Source organism: Cardiocondyla obscurior, linkage group LG12, assembly GCF_019399895.1.
Source record: "Cardiocondyla obscurior isolate alpha-2009 linkage group LG12, Cobs3.1, whole genome shotgun sequence".
Lineage (NCBI taxonomy): Eukaryota > Metazoa > Arthropoda > Insecta > Hymenoptera > Formicidae > Cardiocondyla > Cardiocondyla obscurior.
The window spans coordinates 2,901,258-2,922,052 of NC_091875.1; the positions used below are offsets into that span (position 1 = coordinate 2,901,258).

Consider the following 20,795-nt stretch of genomic DNA (forward strand, 5'->3'; position numbering starts at 1 on the left):
TGCATGCTTATCTGAAATATTTACGTGCGAGGATAGTTTGTTTTAGTTGATTAATAAGTAATTAACCGCGGCGAATTAACGTCTATACATTCCAATTCGTGAAAAATACGCTTATTTTAGAAGCTTGCGAGAATCGTTTCCTCGCTTAACTAGCTTTCAGCTTTTTTTTTTTTCCTCATAAAAGCCACATTACTTTGACTCTAATTGTGGCACACATGCAACGTCGGGCGCCGAAGCTCGCGATGTAGATGAGCCACATAAATTTCATCGCCGCTAATTCACCTTATAAGGCAACACCCCGCCGTAACGCCAACGCGGAGAATGGGAAACTTAATCTGAGTCGTGAATTATTAAATAGGAAATAATTTCTTATTACGGCACGAAACAAAAGCGGGCCGCGGGGTAAAAAGCTCGCGCTGCGCGAAGCGACGTAAAAGATTCAACGATGCGGGAAATGAATATTTCGAGATCGGAAAGAGAGTCTGACGGCCTTTTCTCCCCGCAAATTTTCTAAGAAGCAAAAGAGAGTACTCGCGACCTCGCCGTAGGCCGCTCGTTTACGGTGTGTGTGTGTTTAAAAATCATAGATATAATATAAATATAAGGAAAGCTTAACTTCTCCGTGAGGAGGATTACTTACATTCCTGCTTAAATGTGAAATATTCCGTGAGATGACGGCACTCGTGGTTACCTCTGAGGAGGAAAAGTGTGGTGGGATGGCACAGTTTCAGCGCCCACAGGTACAATACGCACTGAAACAAAAACAAAGTGGGCGTCACCCAGGTAATTCACCATGTAAGACTAACACCAGGATCGTTGCATAACCTTTAAATATAAATTAATATACCTATATACGTATGTATAATACATTGTTACAGATAATCACCCTCCCCCTGACGTAATATGTCTCGAAATAATTTTTAAAGCATAAGCCTCGAAACGAGGCATCGCTGATATATAATGACGGAGACGTTTTTTTTTTTTTTTTTTTTTTTTTTATCAGATAATTAAATTGTATATTTCAATAAATTATCAATAAACAGACTGTTTAATTAACCTGAAACCCTGAAGAGTTTTTGATAAACGACCGGTAGCCTTTCAAGCCTATGGTAATATCCGCCCGAACGACAAAGAATGCACTATCACGGTAAATGAAATAACCGACAAAGGCATAAACGTTCGAACTGGCTTGCGATTGTACCATGCCGGCAATGTCGCGATCCTCCAATTAAATCGAAACAATTCGTTAGTGTTCGTCAAGCAGCTCCAATCGCTCGAAGATCTCCCGGTTCTGATCGACATTCCTCCGCTTTAATTGCAGAACTTCGACGACGACATGAATTTGAGCGACGTGCGCCGCTGGCAGATTGCATATCGTAGAATGCTTCATAATTTAACGCGCTATTAATCGACGCGTCGTTCCAAGAAAGATGGACCAAAGCCGTGACTTCTCTCTTTCTCTGTTTCTTTTTTTTTTATTTTTATTTTTTATTTTTTTTTTGCGTGGCAGAAACAAGTACGCGGCGTAAAACGTTTTAGATATCTATTTAGATACATGGTCCGCGCTGGACAGTGACTAGAGTTGCGCAAGGTACATGTTTGCTTCACGTAAGATGAAAAATTATTAACGAACGTGATAATTATTCGTTGAAATTCAACGGGAAATAATAAAACGTACGAGACGATAAATTGCTGCAGGATAGAAGTAAGACGTTACGAGATTAACTTGCGTTATAAAATAACAAAGATATAAAATGTTTGTCAACTGCAACTTCCATGTCGATTATTGTGCAATTAGAGTTCGAATTTCAAAGTCCTCTTTGCTGAAACGATTGTGATCGTCGGAATTCGACTGTTATCGAGGCGAGGCGCGTTACGCGCGAATGCATCACTAATTAATATTATTCATTGTAATACACGGACCACTGACCCGCATTAAATTGGCAATGGCCGTAGCTAACGAACGAGCCGGCGGATTTCGCACGAATTTTGTGCCCGCGCTAATTAGCTCGCTCGCTCGAATGTGGCGGCCGTAATGACGACTCCATTAGCTCCAACACGGTTTCGGGTGGAAGCAGGAAGGGGCAGGGCGATCCCGTCGGACCCTTTATGCGGCTAACATTTGTCCCTGTATTCGTTGTCCGCGGCTGTTTAATAATCACGGGTGACGCGGCAGTTTTAAACAGGCTTAATTGCGTACGAACAATGCGGATTAAAACCTTCACGGATACCGCGCGCACCCGCTACCAATTTTCTCGCGCGCTGGCAAATTCGATGTCCGAACAGCTGGGCACGTCTTGGCCGTCATCAATATGCAAAGAGCATCTAGCGCGCTTCCTTTAATCCGCGAATTTTTGCGTCAATTTCAAGCCAAATCATTTGGTGAAATTCAATTTCCTTCTTATAAGGTTTTTTTAGCCTGCTATTTCGAACGTCGAATCTTGAATTGATAGTAAATTTTAAATTTGTTTATTAAATAAATTTTTCTGTTTTTCACCGTGTTCGAAAATTTACTTTTGGAAGTGCTACAATTTCCAAATAAAATTAAAGCTCACTGATATTATGTCATTTTTTTTTTTTTTCTTTTTTTTATAATAAATGCAGTAACCGAACAATTCACAGGTATTCCCGGCGAAACGTGTACGCACGGTTAAAGATAAAATATAAGTTAGCGCGACATTGTTATTCACGAATCGATTTTCTCCTTTAAGAAGGTAATCTTCGCTCAATCCGTCCAGGAAAAGACATCCGAGAAGCCCTTCCTCAGTCATCCACGATTGCGGATCGTAAAAGAGAGAGGGATCTCCGGGAAAAAGTTGAAAAATATTCTAGCGCCGTGGTCTTACGTAAGGTGAAACAGATGTGATTGCGATTGAAACCGCTGGACCGGAACGTTTAACCTTTGTGCATCAAATCGATACCATGGCGCTACCAACGTCGCGCCGCGGCTCGGTTCGCCGGATATAGGAAAAGAAATGTCACACGGTTTGGTTACATGGATATTTATCTCCCGCTTTCGCGTTTCGCAGGATCGGCGTGGTTGACGCGTCAGCGGCCGAGTATCCGATGCACACACGGTTTTTTCGATTTTGCATCGACGCCGCGCGGAATTTCCGAGAGAGAAAGAAAGAGAGAGAGAGAGATAAATTCTCGCGCCCGTCTACCCGTGAAAGCCAGGGTGCTGGCAATTTTTTTTTTCTTAGACTTTCGAGGTCAATTATTTTCTCCCCGCTGACCCGATCGGCTGTCTACCGTTGTCCTTTTCTCCCCCGCGACCCGCGGCCCTTCTTCCGCCGTTCTCTTTACGAAGCCAACGGAGCGGCTGCTCGCTCTCGCCTTGCCCCGGCCGCTATAATTACACGCGAGGGCCCTTATTGGCATTGTAACGAAATAACGCGCTCGTCCTTCGGATTCTGCCGCGGCTCGCGAGCGGAACGCATCCGATACGGCGTTCCCTGCATATCGGATATCGTTCCCTTCTTACACAGCGATCGCGCGGACGCGCACGTGGCTACGAAGATCAACTTAGCGCGCAAGAGAGTATAACTTTTTTTTTTTTTTAACTTGAACTCGAGTGGTTTATTCGTCCGAATTAATATCTCCTTCAAGGCGGAGAATCCTTTTACGTTCATATTACAATGACGTTCCCGCTGAGAAATGCTCTTAAAACTCTTCAACTGAAATACCAGTCAAGACGCCGATTGAAACTTCTTTTTCCAACTTAACAAAGATTTGTACTACTTAGAAACACGCTGCTTTATCTTTGCAAATATTTCCCGATGTTTTCATAATTTCTCGGCCCCGTTCTCTCGAGATCTCGCCAATAAGAATTTTGATATCGATCCCCTCGACATCACTTGAAGATTCCTTGACGCAGTAAAGAGACTTGTTAAATGAACAATTACTGAACGTCTATATCGTTCGAGCACTTAAAACAATCTACGCAGAGCGTAACAGATAGCTGAAAACAAATGCGTTTACAAATTTTTCATTCGTGCTCGGTGATATTTCGCTTTTTCGCGTCCAATCGTTTAAACTGCGCGATCGTATCCTCTTACGAGGGCGAGAAATTATTCGAGAGAATTTAAAATCTCTCTCTCTCTCTCTCTTTCTTTCTGCGAGAAATGTAATTTCGAAAGAACACGGAATAAGATTTTCTAAACGAACGATCGTGGAGAACGGGAGCCTGTCCACGTCTTCTCCTCGAGCTCGGATTCCTCGTATCCGGACTCGCAGGAAGAAAGATTTTCGCCGAACGTCGAGGAAAAGATTTCGCGTTTGCCGTCAAAAGTGGCGTCGGATTTGAAATATCGATCTCCGAGGTTTAACGACACCGCGTGTGCGTCTCGTACGAGCGTGCATGGGGAAATATACATATGCAAAGGTAGGATTCGCAATTGCGTACCCACTTCTCCGGCGTATCCTCTTAAAACGCGGAATCCTCTCTCCGCGCGCGAGCCATCGAACGGAGCATCCTTGAAGGATTGAGCATCCTCCGAACGTGAGCAGCGACAGAAACCCCTTACATACCGAGGAAGCGCGCGCGGCAAGCTCCGACCGATTTATAATACCATTTACGAACGAACGAAGACGGTCCATTTTCTCCGCGAGATATTCCACTCTCCAACATCCGCGCCGTGAGATAAGGAAAGAGATAAAGGAGAGAAACCATCGCGCACCATCTCCCGTGTCTCCCGCGGATAGATCGGGCTCCCACGTAGCGTGCTCGTAAATACAATCGAATCCACAACTACTCGTGCGCTGCAGGAAAATTACCCTTCGTGAAGGAGCACCGTCGGGGAATCTTTAGTTCCGCGAGCGGAGGAAACAAAAGCTACGTAGCAGCGCAGTTGCTAATGACAAAAAAATAATTTATTTTCCTTCGCCGAGGATAAAGTTAATGAAGAAAGCGAAGTAATTAATTAACGTTGCTCGTGCTCACAGGAACGAGGCTCTCTCTAATTCGAGTAAGGACTCGAACAAAAGGAACGCCCGCGCGAAACCGTATTATAACCCTACGATATCGTATCATTCTGTTTGCGAACGCTGCCGACGGATTTTAAACAGTTTCCGCTGTATCCGGGTCCATCAGTTTGATTAGAAATGTCTGTTCGGCTTCGGACCGTCGACGTTCGTTTGCGAGAGTCATAAATCTGACGGCAATCCGCGCGCGCTTTACAACGACGACACGCTGCGCCTTGCATTATTCAGGAAATCCGCGAAGACGCATCTCGATCTGAATACCGGCAGCCGCGGAATATATCAAGAGATTTTCTTAAAAGGAGCCATCTTGCCCGCGTGCTGTCTTGCGAAATGTACTTCGCGGAGAATATATTTAAATCTTGGGTACGCAACGCGCCACGTGCAATACCACGTACAATATTGGATTGTCCCCTATTTCTTCCGCAAATTTCCGCACCCGGTGAATTGCCGCGGCAAGATAGTCGTCGCTTTTGGTACAAGTTAAAAATTATATTTTTGCAAGTATCGGTCGTTCTTTATTTTTCAAAATAAATCAATACGCGAACAAAAAGAAAAAAAACCCCCCAAAAAAAATTGCAAATAAAACTTACTTTCAGAGTCGCATTTTATTTCGGGTAAATTAAAACGGACGAGCAAGTTTCCAAGGAACGACGTTGCTCTTTAAAATATACAAGAGCTTTACGATCAATGTTGAACTTGCAGTACCATCGACTTCCTTCAAAAATAGAGTTCCCGAAATTGTATCGTGTTCGAGATATCTACGCGTCGTCGCAGCGAAATTGCATTCTCTGTATCGCGCGGTTTAGAACGATCGTACTAAAACTTTGCCATTTCTCTCTCCCAGTCGCCCACTGCCCTCCGAAATTCGTTGAAAGGAAATTGTTCGTTACTTTACGGCGTAAAAATTCCACGGGCTGCGAGGGCGTCGCGGGAGGTGCGCCATTCGAGATGCCGCTACTCCGGGGTCTCCTCTCGCGCATTTTCTTGTTCCTAGTGGCGCGACGGAATATTGCATTATGCTCGACATGAAACGTGCTCGCCCGTGACAAAATTTTATCTCGCAAAATAGACTACTCGTGTCGGATCAAAGTTGATTATTCGCGCATGCTTCGAAATTACATTCGAGAGAATACTTTCGTGCGCAATACTTTTGAACAACACGTGCTTTGTATGTATATGCAAGAATCTCTCCGTCTCAACTTTTAAGATCGTTCTCTCTGCTCAAAATAAAGACTCAAAAAAAAAAAAAAATATCTAGTTATTTAAAGAAGAATAGTGGCTAACAAAAAGATTGAGTTTTTCATATTTAAAAAGGAGACGTAGTAGAGATGTGCTAAGAATACAAATAAACTGTCGCGCGAAATAAACCACGATGATTAATATACTTGACGCAATATATTAGAAATTAAATGTTTGTCTCTGGAAATCGGAAATTTCCTGAAAAGTCTGTCGTTTGTCCGACTTTAATAATCTACCTGCGAATGTGTCGGGATATTTGCAACAATCGAATAATATCAAAGCGAGCCTTTAAGAGAATTAACCATTTTACGCTTTCTCTTAAGCTGGATAAGCGGTTGAGCGAACCGGCGATTTAATAACTAATTAATTAGGACATGCGCTAATTACAGAATCCGATGATTGAGTGCTCTCGCATAATTCCGAGATAAAGCTTTCTCTCCCCCGGCGGTCGGAGTAAAGGCATATAAATTTTCATTTATGCTCGCGGTATTTGTATTCAGTTACCCCGATGCATATAAATATAATTAACTCGTAATTAGCGATTGTATGTGTACGTATCCAGCCTGGCGGTTTAATGATCGGTAACATTTTCTACAATAAGATCGTTGTACTCACCTCGATACTGAAATAACCCCTGTCCACGTAATCGCCGAGGAAGAGATACTTGGTCGAGGAGGGTGGACCGCCCACCTCGAATAATTTCATCAGGTCGTAAAACTGCCCGTGAATGTCGCCGCATACTGAAACCAAAAGTAGATCCGAATTAGACGCGGGGTGGGAGAAAACTGGGGAAGAACTAATTAGCAGAAAGTTTTCCGGGGCCCCGAGATTTACGTAACGCCGCATGCGACACTCTTTCAGAGTGCATCGAATTACGGGCGGGATAAAAGCGCCGTTCGGAAAAAAAAGAAAAAAAGAAAAGTGAGACGTAATTACCCGAGCGAGCGATTAATATAGCGCGATTAAAGCGCATCTTGCGTCGAATATATAGACATTAGCGACCCTTGAGAGTCGGTAAACTTGTTTGCGAACGTTTCAAAGTGAAATTACGCTCCCGTGTCGCGGAGGATACGGGACGGAGCGGGAAACGTTGAGAAACTTCAAGTTCTCGAAACCGAGAACTATTAGCGACCAGAGCCTGGAGTGACGTCGGAGTTACTTTGACGCGGTATTGCTCGTCGTTCATTTCCAATATTGTTTCACATTGAAAAAAGTCGCTTGGAACGGACGAAAGTATATTTTTGCACACGAATGTCGCAATTATACCGTGCGATTCATTAAATAAAAATTTGTAAGGCAAAATGGCAACGAAGATAAAAGATTTAAAGTGCCGGTGGAACTGTGCTATTTTTTTATCCTATTCTTCCTATTTCGCTTTTCGAAACGCTTTTCGCTCGACGGGCACGACGTTATTTTCAAGTGTCCGTGTAATTTTCGAAACTCGTGACAGCGGACAACGCGGTAGAGCTAAGAAACGAGCGACGAAAGAATTTTTAAGAATAAGAAACGAGTGTAACGGGGAAGAAAGTGCGACACGTTGGAGAACGGCGAACTGTTGTACACACGACGATAAATGAAACTCCATAAACACACCGCGACTTGGGAACTTAGTTTACCGCCACCCAGCGAAAACTATCGGAGGAACACTGAACACTGGCTGCGCGCCGGCGATCAATTCCGCTTTTGTGGTTTCCAAAAAAAAAAAAACTTTTTTTTATAACGCGGTTAAGAGATAAAACGGTCGCCATTGCAGAGAGAAAACGCAAGAGTCTCGGCGTTTACATAAAATATTATCGCGGAACAAAGGCAGATGCCGGCGAATAACATCGACGACACTTTTTGTTCAACACGCGACGATGTATCTCGCGTTAATGCCGGGTTGGCCCAGAAACTGGGACAACGCGCGTAAAGCAGAGAAATATGAGGCGGCAGTCTGACGGCGAAAGCGCGGATGGATATCTGCGTGGATAATTAAATTTGGATTCGTATGTGACACGACGGGGACGGGAGGAGGCGAAATAAGGGGATAGGGTCGACGAATGGCCCGACCTGAGGAACGCGACGCACGCGAACGCTGATGACATCCCCCGTTAATTTTGCAGAATTATATAATGACGCTTTACAAACGCTCGAATTATCAATCTCGCGATTGTGTAACCTCCATCTTTTGTATCCCGGCGAATAATTGCGGTGGGGAAATCACGCCTGGAGAATCGCGGGAATCTACAAATGTTAATTACGACTCTGCAACTCCGTTGATCTCGCATAATATCGCCGATCTTCGTATTACGTGGATTAACGACTCCTACGGAAAATGAGATAACTCGAGCGGCTCGTCTACGCTTTAAAAGTCGAGCTGCGAGGAATGCGTGGGAAGGAACCTACTCTGGGCTGCACAAAAGAACGGGAAGAAACTAAACTTTATTCTTTACCGGCCACCTTCGTCATTTTTGTTTCTTTCTTTCTCTTTTTCCACTCCTAATGTTTTCTGTGACGAGCAAACAGAAGCGCGAGCGGTGTCGCGTCATAAATAAATGATGCATTGCAAACAAGAAAGCACCTCTAAGGAAACACTGTAAAGAACTGTTATCGATTTGGTTTATCGTTTGCCGTCCGCTAAATCGAGTGAATATAACATAAATATATTGTGGGAGAGATGTAAAATTTAAGTCGTCGAGTTTCAAAAAGTTCGCCACATAATTTTTTTTTTTTTTTTTTCTTTTTCTTTTTAATGTATATCTTCGATTCGCTTGCGAGCGATTTTCGCGTTCTTTGTCCCTCAAATTTTCATAATCCGACGTCCCCATTTTTCGCTGGGAGCGCATCTTGGGATTCTAGCAAGTAGTAATTTCAGCAACGGATGGCACTGGCGCACTGCCGCAAACCAAGTCTAAATATTTCAAACAATCCCCAAATGTATCGGCTTGGTTTAGTTACCTCTCTCTCTCCGTTTCTCTGCCTCTTTGTCTTCCTCTCTCTTTCTCTCGGCGTTTAATTATTCGCCACGCGGATACCGAGGGGCACAGCACGAGCAAAGCAAGAATGTAATTTTGGCTTAGCCAACGGTGACCTGACGACGTTACGTACCGTTCTATTGACTCGGTCTCCGCCAATGCGTCCACGCGTTGCACGTAAACCAACTAAATTTTCACGGAAACCACCGCTTATAGAGTGTACACTATGTGCACAATGTATTCTCAATCGTGATCTAATTATTTAAATCGTATACGTTATCGCGGCGGATCGAATGCGAGTCGATACCCGCCCGAAACGCGAGGTACGTAACGTCGTCGCGTCTGCGAAACGAGATCGGTGCGAGGCGTCTGGCATTGTTATGCGATACGCGGAATCGTTTTTCACTCGTTGCCTAAAGTAAGTTACAGCCCCCGCGCGCACCTGAATCCTTTCACCGTAAGCTAATAACTAACTTCCACGAAACTACCGGGACTATTGCTCGGATACGTACACCCGGAAGTTCGCAAACTCGCACCTAGGAATTCATTTGGGAATGAAGATAGCTTCAAGGGCGACACGCACGTTTCAGTTCTCCGAGACGATCCTTCTCTCCCTGCTTCTCTCTCTCTCGGTCGACACAAAGTGAATTAAACGGATATTCGTGGCGGTTCGCAGCAACAAGGATCGTCGCTAAGTAAGCACGAATTAACATTGCCGATGACATGCCGAAGGGCAATTAACACGAGATGCGAAGGTAGCCAGTAACGTGAACCAGCTTCGATCGAGCGCCAAGATCCTATCACCCGTTTACGTTCCAGTATTATTCCGGAAATTTGTCTTCCCCCTCGGCTAAGGAGCTTCCGAGATTTATAAAATAGGATAAGGCGCGAAGGCGCTCCGGGATAACAGATGAAATTTTGCTGGCCATCTTTCATCCGTCGCCCACCCGAATTCCTGCCGGCGAGGGTGTCACGAAATTGCCACAAGATAGAGATATATCTCGACGAATCACTCTCGTCATACGCGGCATATCGACAGCCGCGGGATTGACATTTTACGAAAATAGAAAGCGATTTATTAGCTCGTTCAAAAACTTTTTAAGCCGAGGTGTTTCGCCGTCTTATCAATCTCTCTATTCTTGTCTCTTAATTGTGACGTTTATTATACAAAGCTGGCACGATGAGCCGGTCGTTATCTCGGTTAACGTGCCCGCCGGCGATTGGGAGCTCGCGATGCGCGCCGACGACGAGACATTACGTTGCATCGCGTTTTTATAATCCGATTAAGCGGGGCAGTGGCCGCCACTGACTTTTGTATTTAATAATTGGTTTCTACGTTTGCCGTTCAACAATCTGCTCATCCTGGCGCTAAAGCGGATTGCATTCGCGTGCTCTCTCTCGTTGATTATCGATGAGCGTTTCCGGTTAAACAGTGGAGAACGGTGCCATCGTGGAAGGCCGCGGTGCGGTTTCAAAAGCGCGCACGGTTTTCCGTCCCAATTTATCTCGCCCGTAAAATTTACGACCCGTCCGCATTCGCGGATCGGAGAGCTATTTTTTTTCGGGAAAACGTATCGCGGTCGTTATATCACGGTCATTATACGACAAATGTCATTGTTTTGCACGACTACATTATACACGCGACACACACACATGCGTGTATTACCGTGCACTTTCCGATCTTGTCTCTTCGCTATCTTTTTTTTTTTTTTTTTTCTTTTTTCGCCGTATTTTTTTTTCTCCTAGGCTTTTTATCACTCCTACTCTGACAGATACATCTTTCTTTTATCCGTACACGTTCCCGCTGTATTTACGACGAAAAATGTAGGTCGAGTAAACGCAATTCAAATGCGAGGCCTCACCGGTCCAAGTGGGCATCACGTACGAGTCGTTTCACGGACAACGTCCGCCGCGGGGAGAACCGGGCAGGCCGTGGCGGCGCGTTAAACGAAGTAACCGATTGCAAGGCTACGACGACGGCTGTGAAACGGTGCATAAAAATGCACTTACTTAGCCGCATATAAATCGATCCGCGTGCTGTTTACGCCGCTATTCCGAGGCGGTGCATAAACTCATACGCCCCCTTTCTCCCCTCGGTGCACCTACCAGGCCGGGCGACCACTTCATCGTTGCGACGACGGCAAGTGATGCCATCGCGAAAAGGAAAACACGGCGTGTTTCGCGTTAAACGTACGTCGAAGCACTTCTCTTGACGAGATGCGGGTACTCGTTACCTTCCACGGCGTAAAACGACCTCGTCGAGTTTCGAGACGCCGCGAAATCATAAGGGAGAGCTAGAATTTATGGGGGATGCGGTAAATAGGGCGCTATACTTCACGGTGTTTATCCCGATGCCGCGGGATAATGCGGGAGGATCGCCGCGGTCTGTTCGGCTCCCGGCGATAAACGGGTCTTACGTGTCGCGATTCACCCCGGCGACTTCCCAGGGGGGAGCTTACCGCCCCCTCGACGAGCGTTCCATATTGCATCTACAGCCGAACCGCTAGAACGGAGGAAGAGAAGATCCCGCGCTCGCCGTCCCGCGCCGGCGAGGATGGGATATTGGGGCGCACTTTATTAAGAGATTCGAGCCACGTACGGATGTAACGCCGGCATCGTAATCCAACAAACGTACGTTCTATGGCAATACAGTTAACCCACATTGCTGCGAACACCCTTACCGTAGAAGAGGCTGCAACTTCGTTAACTGGTACCATCGATAACGACAGCCGCCGCCACCGCGGAATAGTAAACCGTAAAGATTGCGACGGGGAATAAAATGTATTCCTGTAACATCCACCGCCTTTGTCGCGAAACGCCCTCGCGTGAAATGATTTTCCCCGACAGTGATATTCTCGTATTTCCGAAAATAAAAATGTTACACTTTCTACCATATCTGTATGCTCAAATATATGTATATAAAAAAAATGTATGAAATTCAAATAAGACGATAAAACTGCTTTCTCGCCGTCTAATGTTAAAAACATTTACAATAAAAAAAAAGAAAAAAAAAACAGATCTATCCCACTGAGTTATGATAAAGCCTGAGAAATATTTATCTCGAGAAGAAACATGACTTTTTAACGCAACGCGGAGTAAATGTTGAATTTTCAAGATGCTCGAGTGACTTATTAGGAAATAAAAAATTGTCCTCATAAATATCTTCGGGATTCTTATTAAAAAAAAAAAAAGAAGAAAAATACGATTGGCTTATTATGCAAAACTTATACACGCGCGCGGTTATATTTTTACGCTAATAGCAAGGTAAGAAAAAAAAAAAAAAACCAGTAACTCCAGTTGGCGCATCGGGATTCCAAAAGCAATCACGGCTATTTACAAGTCTCAATACGCAAGAACAGAGAGGAAAAGAGTAAAGAGCATCTCTTCGGGGAATTCGCCATCGGGCGGATGCCGGAATGCGAGCTCGCTAGGCAGCTCGGAGCTATTTCGGTTGTGATTATTTCGTGATCATATAAATCTTTCCCCTCCCCTCCCCCCTTTCCTCTTTGCCCCGCGATGAAACACCGGAGACGGAGCTTGACAATTTAAGTTACACGATGAGCCGGCACCCGCGTGCTAGTTTCGCCACTAAAGAACCGCAATCTCGTGCAAGCATTTTGGCACACGCGCATTTATTTGTGCGAAACATTTGAAAACTAAATTTCGTCGATGTGTATTCTCTTCGTAAAAAAAAAAGAAAAAAAAAACAACGGCCGGTGTAAGGAATTCGAAATAATTCGAGCGCAATATTCCGAGACACATCTCGAGAGAAAAATGAGATTTTCATCTGTTGTTATCCGAAAAGCACGAATTTTGCGAGCTGACATCACTCGAACTTGAAATGATGCAGCTAATTTCGTTCGTTTAATATCGCGTAATTGTTTCGTTGCGTAACGCCGTCTGTATTATTCGCCATTTCATCCTCGGTAAAGTAATTGGGGCAGAATTATCGAAGCAATTTCTGATCTTTTGTCTCCCGAATGTATTTCGGGGCCACCTGTACTTTATTAATTTTCGCATTACGTCAGAGCTCGCGTAACTCGGACGTGGAAGTCGCGCTGAAACGCGGCGCGCTATTACGCCAGCCAAATTCCCCGAACGACTCTTACAATTAGCTTAAGCAGGTTGTAAGTACAACGGTCGTCAGTGCCTGGGGCAGTTTATGCTGCTCCAGCACTTTCCGTGCTCCGCCCAAGAGAGCCTTTAGGACATTCTCTCGTATTTCTATCACGTAGGATAGGTGACTGGGGATCCTGACCGTTCGAGGGCGATCGTCATGCGACTCAACGACGCCATAACTTCAACGCTGTCCACGTTACCGTATTTTTCAGTGATCCGCGAAGCTTAACGGAACGAGACCGAAGAGATCGAGGCGACATTTTACGTAGCGAAAAACGCTCCTAAATCTAAAAGAGACGAGCCTCTTTTTTTCTAAGCTGTTCACTTCAGACTTTATCCACGAATTGCTCTTCGGGCGATTTTTCTATTACTTCGTAGCTCGAGGGTCAACGCGTTCGGTGATTCGTTTAATCTCGCTAAGCGTTACAGAAAAGAATAGAATAATTTTAAGCGCTTTCCGCCGTTGCTGAGGGCGGTTTTTGTGGTAAATACCGATACCTTTGCTAGGAAAAACAATGTGCTCGTGGTTGCGAACGAAAGAGGGATGCGTGTACACTAGCGAGATAAATCTGACGGAACGAGCGCCAGAGGCAACCTCGCGTAACTGTTCTCTACATTGCAATTTTAGATATTTTTTTTCTTGCCTCTTGGTCAGGATACAGAAAAAATACAACGAGGGCGGGCTCGGAAATTCAAAGTGATCGCGGATCGTCCAGGCTTCCGCCTGTTAAAGCAAACCTGCACCTCGAAACGAGAGAGACTTTAACACACCGTTGGGCGACAGACTTTTTTTTTTTCTTTTTTTTAACAAAAATTCGTAAAAATATATTTGACCAAAACAAAGCATTAAAACCTCTTGAAGAAATATTGTTCTTCGCGTACGCTAATTACGCGTTAAATATTAATACACGTATTTTTCACTTTCAAATTTAAATGCGCACGCAAATTAACACAGACATCATTTGTTCGCTTCTATTAGTTTGATTAAGTTTTATTCTTAGCCCCAGCTTAGAAATCCACGTTATAATGTAACTATAGCGTGAAAAATACGCCCGATGATTTAATGAGAGAATTTATTTAATTAAAAAGGGGCCAGCAAATTAGTGTAACGAACCTTCGAAAATTTCACAGTTTTATGGCTTCTCGCTGTCAGTATTTTTCGCTCTCTTTGATTCTCACGGCGGCTGAAAAGGATCGCCAGAGCAAATTCGGGTATAACGAACCGCCTCGGCGCTCACTCGCAGTCGGGGCTTTTACCATCGCGAGTCCAAATCCCGCAGGTTTTTTTTTACGCACTACTCGTAAACGCCGACGTTAGATTAATTAAGCGCGGCGCTGCTGGAAGTCGGGCAAATGAACGGGGAATAATAGCCGCGACGAGATGATGGAATAAAATGTAACAGGCGTAATGCAGCGCCGATGGGTTTCATCGATGGCCCCTCGACTTAAATTGCGACGCGTTTCGCCGCCGAGGAAGCAGAAATTTCCGGGGCTCGTGACGCGACTTGCGTTTAAGCGCGTTATCGCGGATCGTGTTGCCGATATGCGGCTTCACCTGGTGTCTTTCACAAACAGGGTAAACTCCCCTTTAAACGCGGATCTCCCGCCCGACTGCGTCACAGCTCGCATAATGCGGACCGATAATGCGTGCGCGCCAGTGTCAACGGCGGGTGGACGCGTATCGCGCGTTTATCTACAATCTGGCTGCGTGAAAGGATCGTCGCGGAATCGATTAATGTCCGAACCAAAGGGAGAGAGAGAGAGAGACAGCTGCTGCTCCGACCGCTGTGAAATCCCGGGTTAATGTCTGACAGGGATCGCGGATTGATTTTCCAACGCGACGCGCACGCCAGAATATTACAAACGAGCGCGGAATTACGCGTCCGATACATTCCATTATAAATTCATTTTCTGCACGCTCTTGAATACAAACAAGTTCCCGCAAGCAAGGATTACACAATAGTTGTAGGCAGTTTTGTAATCCTTTTCACCCGAAAATTGTCGTGTATTACGGACAAAGACATAATTATAAAGCACGTTGATGAATGTAATTGTAAAAATGGAAGAGAAAACAATTCGTGTCTTTTGCATTATCTTTCAACTAAACAATCTTAATAAAGCAACTTAAAAAAATAATAATAATAAAAATCACCAAAAATGGTTAATCGGCTTATAATGCAGTTTTGGAATAAAGCTGCATATTACTCCATTAGCAAATCGCTCGCTCTTATTAATTTTTTTTTTTTTTTTGATATATAAAAATTTCTTCCTCGAACTTTATTTTCCCTGCATTGGAGATGAAATTTTCCGCGGATTAATATAGGGTTACATGCATGCGTCAATATCGGAAATTTATATTGTAAAATATTAAAAACAACATTGGGTTATTACCGTTTTCTCATGTTACACGTGTGTTATTGAAATACAATATTATTGCATTATCATTCGATTGAAGTGGCCAGGCAGATATAACCAGGCATCTAGTTTTATCGAGATAACCGCAGAAATCTAGAGAAGCCGTTGGCGTGCGGCCGAACCGATCGATCGGCTCGGATTTCGATTCCCTAATCGGCAGACTAAATCATATCGTAATAAGTCCGCGTGCCAGAAAATGAGGCTAGCGCCTGTCTGCGTGCCGTGGACCAAAGACGGCGTGGCGATTTTATTTCAAGCGATTCGCGACTCGCCGAGAACGGTGCCGGGGAGGGGGGTTCTTCCGTTAATAAGTTACGCGTATTCGGCCGGAGTTGCAAGCCCGATGCTAAAGATAGGCACGCGTAGTGATCGGCAGCGCGCACATCAAAGAGGAGGCGCGATTGTCCGCGATATAAATAGAACGATCGAAAGTACGTAACGCTTTCGCGTCTTGCTTCGCGCTCTCTCTCTCTTTCTCTCGTTTGCGCGATCCCGTTCAGCCGCTGCAAATGTATGACTCGATGTTGAAAGTCATCTCGTTCAAGCCAGACCTACCGTCGATTCTCCGCTTTCGCGCCACCTAACCGCCGATTTTACACGCGACGACCGGACTATTCGTCTACCCGAGAACCCTCGATGAACCGGCGGCAATTTCTATATCAACATTGGATCCTTCTCCCATCGTCGTAGCGAGTGCCGCGGTTGTGTCTCTTCGCTTTGGCGGAACGACCCTTCCATCGCTTCGCAGCGAGTCAACTTGACCCCGGCGGCACTTCTGGTCCCTTTTCATCTCTCTCCCTCTTCCAGATAGCCGACAGCGGAGTCGAGAGTTACCATTCGGTGACACATCACCCGTAGTAGCTTAATCACCGAACACGTAAAAGGCGCACATCAATTCTTGCGCAAGAGTTCCCCGGGAAGAAAATTACCGAAGGGTAGGCCGAAGGGTGATATCACGAAAAGCGAAACGGGAGAATTAAACGCGTACCTACAAGCCTTGAGCGCGTAAAAGCTTCTCAGCGATTATCTTCGCGATAATCTCTAATCGAAAAGAGAAACCGATCCCCTAAATATGCTCCTTAAACCGGGTCTACGTCGAGCAAACAAGGGCAAGCAAACACGAACGGTTTTGAGCGAATCGCCGAACATTCGATCATTTATGTCTACTACCGATTTTGTAAAATCGCTCGCGAAAAAAAAATAAATAAATAACACGAGGTAAAAAAATTAAATTAAGCATTGGTCTCTTCCGTCCCTTCTAAGCTCGCTTTTGTAACATTAATTTGGAGTTTTTGCAGGAGGAAAAAACGAGCGACGGAAAGGGAAAGAAAACATCAGGGGATCAATGAGAACCTCTGAGCGCGCACTAAAGTGCGGACCGACTGATACCTGAGGGTAGTTTCTGATGAAACGACGAGCGGCGTCGTTTTCCCGTTACCGCATCACACAAGCGTGCGGTCCTTTTACTACCGTATTGCGCGAGGCGCACGCGAAGGGCCGAATCAACTGCCGGGCTGAAATGTAATCAAACGCCGCCGGGTTTATATCGAATGACCGTGGAGCCGGGCGAAACGCGTCCAACAGCCGATGAACATCGGAGACAGCGGCCGGACGGTGTCGCGAGAAAAAAATAATTCGCGCGGTCTGCTCCGCAGCTCTCCGGACGGAAAAAGGAAAAAAAGATTATTTCTAAAATGACACATTTGTTGCACATTAATCAAAGCATCTCCATTACATAAAAGCGTCTGCCCGTGTTACATTTATTGTATAAACTTTACGCTCTCCTATATTTCTTTTTATTAAAAAAAATTTTTTTTTTATCTTGAATATTTTTCACAAAGGTAACAGCGGCCGGCTTAATATTTTTCATGTCACCCGAATGTTCCATTAACAATTTTAATTGCGAGAATAAGAAGAAAAAAAATGCAGAGAAACGCGAGGTAATAAGATAATTCACCCCTGAAACAATGTACTAAAAATAATACACGGCGCAGTGTATTTTGTGCGGATAACGTGCAAATGGTTAATTCAAACGAATGTTTAAACAGACTAGAAAATTTTTCGACCGATCCTCTGTGTTCCCCGAGCCTTTTTACGTCGGAAAAAAGGGACGAAAAATAAACGGTACGGGAGAAAAAAAGGCGTGTGTTTCGAAAACATACGATGGGGTTCGAGCTTTTGCAGAAGCTTTTTTTTCCGCCGATACTGTTTCAGTCGAGAGAAACGTTTTATCGCCGCAACCGGTGATTATTATTGCTGAAACATCGCGATCGATAGGGAATAGAAAATCGACACGATTTTTCAAGCGCAATCTTCGACTCTCGGTAATAAATCTATCTACCCCTTCTCTCTCCTCGACACTTCTCTCTTTCCGCAAATTACAAGCAAATGGAATAATTTATTTCATTCGCCAATGATTCGTGCAAATTACACTTGCGACGTACTCGCACATTATGTCATTTGGCATAAGTAACTAGGTAACGATGCGCATGTTGCAACCGCGGTCATAATGAAACGTGACCGTCCACGTTTCTGCTTCGCGCCGCGAAATCGGCGAATCTTCTTTAAAGTGGAGCACAGATTCTAGAGTAGACAGTGTTGTAAAACTACCGGCGTTTCCTAGCTGAATAACACAGCCTAGTAAATTTGCTCGTGACACTCGGCTTGGCACGAGCGAGAAGCGACGAAGAGAGAGAAAAAGAGATATGAAAAATGATCGATACGCCTCGATATGTAAAATAATTGTAAAAAAAAAAAGAAATATATATTAATAAACGTTGCTGAAATTTATTACTTCGCTATTTGCGTTATTTTTTATACCCTTTAATATGTTTAATTTAATTTTCTTAATGCGTTTTCCTGTCACCTAATGTTCCATAAAATAACCTGATCCCTATCATCCATACGTCGCTGGCGAAAGACATTTTCATCTTCGTGCGATTCGTGAACGAGCATAATGATCTTCCGCGGCCGCGTTGGCCTCGCGCGTTGATGAATACGCGTTTTCTCATTTTAAATAGATCCGCGGAGGCGACCTCGTCGCGATTATACACGCCAGCAATAGCGAACTGTTTCTTCAAAGAGAGCGATCGTGCGTGCACAGTGAAATTCTTGCTCTCAAGGGAGAAAGAGCTTGCCGTCGATACACGTCCTCGGTTATAACGCGAACCAAATCCTTCTCGAGTGTCCTCAGTAGCTACCCAGCGGCTTAATTAACGCGACGGGATCAAATAAATTAAGGACGTCTCTTTAATAGCGTAGAAACACTTGGCGTGTCGCGTTTCTAAGTAGGACGGTCCGGAAGATTGGAGGATCGACTGTCTTGAATTTTTGAATATAATTTCAACCTTAAATGCTGCTTTAAAGCCCGTTAAAAATTCCTCGAGATAAAACGCGACCGACTACGTGTGCCCGGTGGACACCGGCGAGATAAATCGGTGCCTCCGAGCGATGTGTAACTTTACCTTTTCTCAAATGCCTCGTTACACCGCGCTATCGTCGCCGTTCCCGTCGTACCCGTTTCTCGAAGATTGTATTGCGTGTTGAAACGGGCGACCGTAGTAACGAGACTCGGTCCCCGCCGCCTGTTAGCCGGCCTTCCCGACCGCGCTAACGAATCGCTCGTGCGATTTATTCGCGGCGTACACGAAAAGAAATTCGCCGGATTACCGGCCGCCGAGATCCGCGCGATCGCACGTCGGAATTTTATTTGCGCCGTACGTCGCTCGGCACGTAGATTAAGCGACGGTTTCCCGGAATATCTGCACACAGCGATAGAGACCGTTAATTCGCTGCACGTAACGCGTCGCGACGGAGCCGGCCTTAAAGTAGGTACGCCGCGGCGACGTATAACAACGTAACGAAATTCTGCGACAAATGGAGCGCGACAGTTGCGACTCTCTCGATTTTTCCGATTGGCGAAATGCCTCTTACCAATTACGGTACCAATCAGAAATGTAAGATTCGACGGAAAAATTGCGAAGAAACGGAGCCATTGCTCTCTCCTCCCTCCCTGTATTTCCCCGACGATATTTCTCTTGCGATTACGATCGTATCTTTCACTCGTAAATAAGAGACTTAACTGTGACAGGCACAGATTGAAGCCTCGATTAAAGTTAAGGACTAAATAATTTTTCATAGGCCCCCCCCGATATCCGCGAGTGGGAGAAAGCAACCCTTGAACGCGAGGGCGGTTTCTTCGTGATTCGTGCTTTCTTTTTCCCGACACCCGTTACGGGGCTCTTATCTCTGGCAGCCGTATCTACGGGGGAGTACATGCACCCTCGCGTGTCGCGTTCGCGGGATATAACGTAAGCCCGCCCTCGACGGAGCTGCCCCAGAGAAACAAAAAAAGAAAAGAAAGAGAGAAAAGAATAAACTGCTCCGCGAGCACTTTAAAGTCCTCCCACTCCTGACGCGGTTTTGATAAAACAAATTAAATATAATATGCGGAAGAACAAAGAAGAAATTGTAGTGACGCATATTTTATCGAAGTCTTCTTCATTGTTATTCGAATTAATATCTGTCGCGATCCTTTTCGCCGCTTCGATATCGAAATCACGAGATAACGAGCGCGTCTCTGAACGGAGAACGCTTCGCTTGGCGACGTTCGATTAACCGCATTAGTTTTGCCTCACGAACCGTAAGAAACGGCCGTTCGCGTATAAATTCATCGGCGTCGCGATGTCGATCTTTCTCTCCCTCTCTCCGTTGGACCAATTCCGTCGTCAGCGAACCACATTAGCGATTCGAATCGACGAAAAATTTTAGATGCGCGATAATTAAAATAAAAAAAAATATAAAAATAAAAAAAAAAAATAAAAGAGTTGATTTAACGTCCGTGATTGCAGGCCCAGAGATTGTTTATATAGAATTGTATCGTCGATTCTTTCCTCTTCTCATTATTTTACCTAACAAGCGAAAATGGTAAAGGTTTTTCTTTCGCGATGCGATCTATTTCAAAGAAACGATTAATGTCTCGGAAAAATGTATATGTAGAAAAGCGAGCGATGCAATTTTTCTTCGCGACGCCTGTAAACGGTAGGGAATAAAGAACGATGAGAAATAGAGAAAGGGTGGCACCCC

The 20,795-nt window shown here is 44.8% G+C and overlaps 1 protein-coding gene across 7 annotated transcripts in view; it reads right to left on the reverse strand.

The window, feature by feature from the left end:
- LOC139107041 (serine/threonine-protein phosphatase 2B catalytic subunit 2) overlaps positions 1–20,795 on the reverse strand; it is a 105,870-nt gene that overhangs the window by 41,554 nt on the left and 43,521 nt on the right. For all 7 annotated transcript variants that reach the window (XM_070664269.1, XM_070664266.1, XM_070664265.1 and 4 more), the window contains exons 3-4: positions 6,838–6,962; positions 641–752 (exon numbers count right to left, since the gene is read on the reverse strand). In XM_070664269.1, coding sequence (XP_070520370.1) covers positions 641–752; positions 6,838–6,962 — 237 coding nt within the window. The remainder of the gene's footprint in view (positions 1–640; positions 753–6,837; positions 6,963–20,795) is intronic.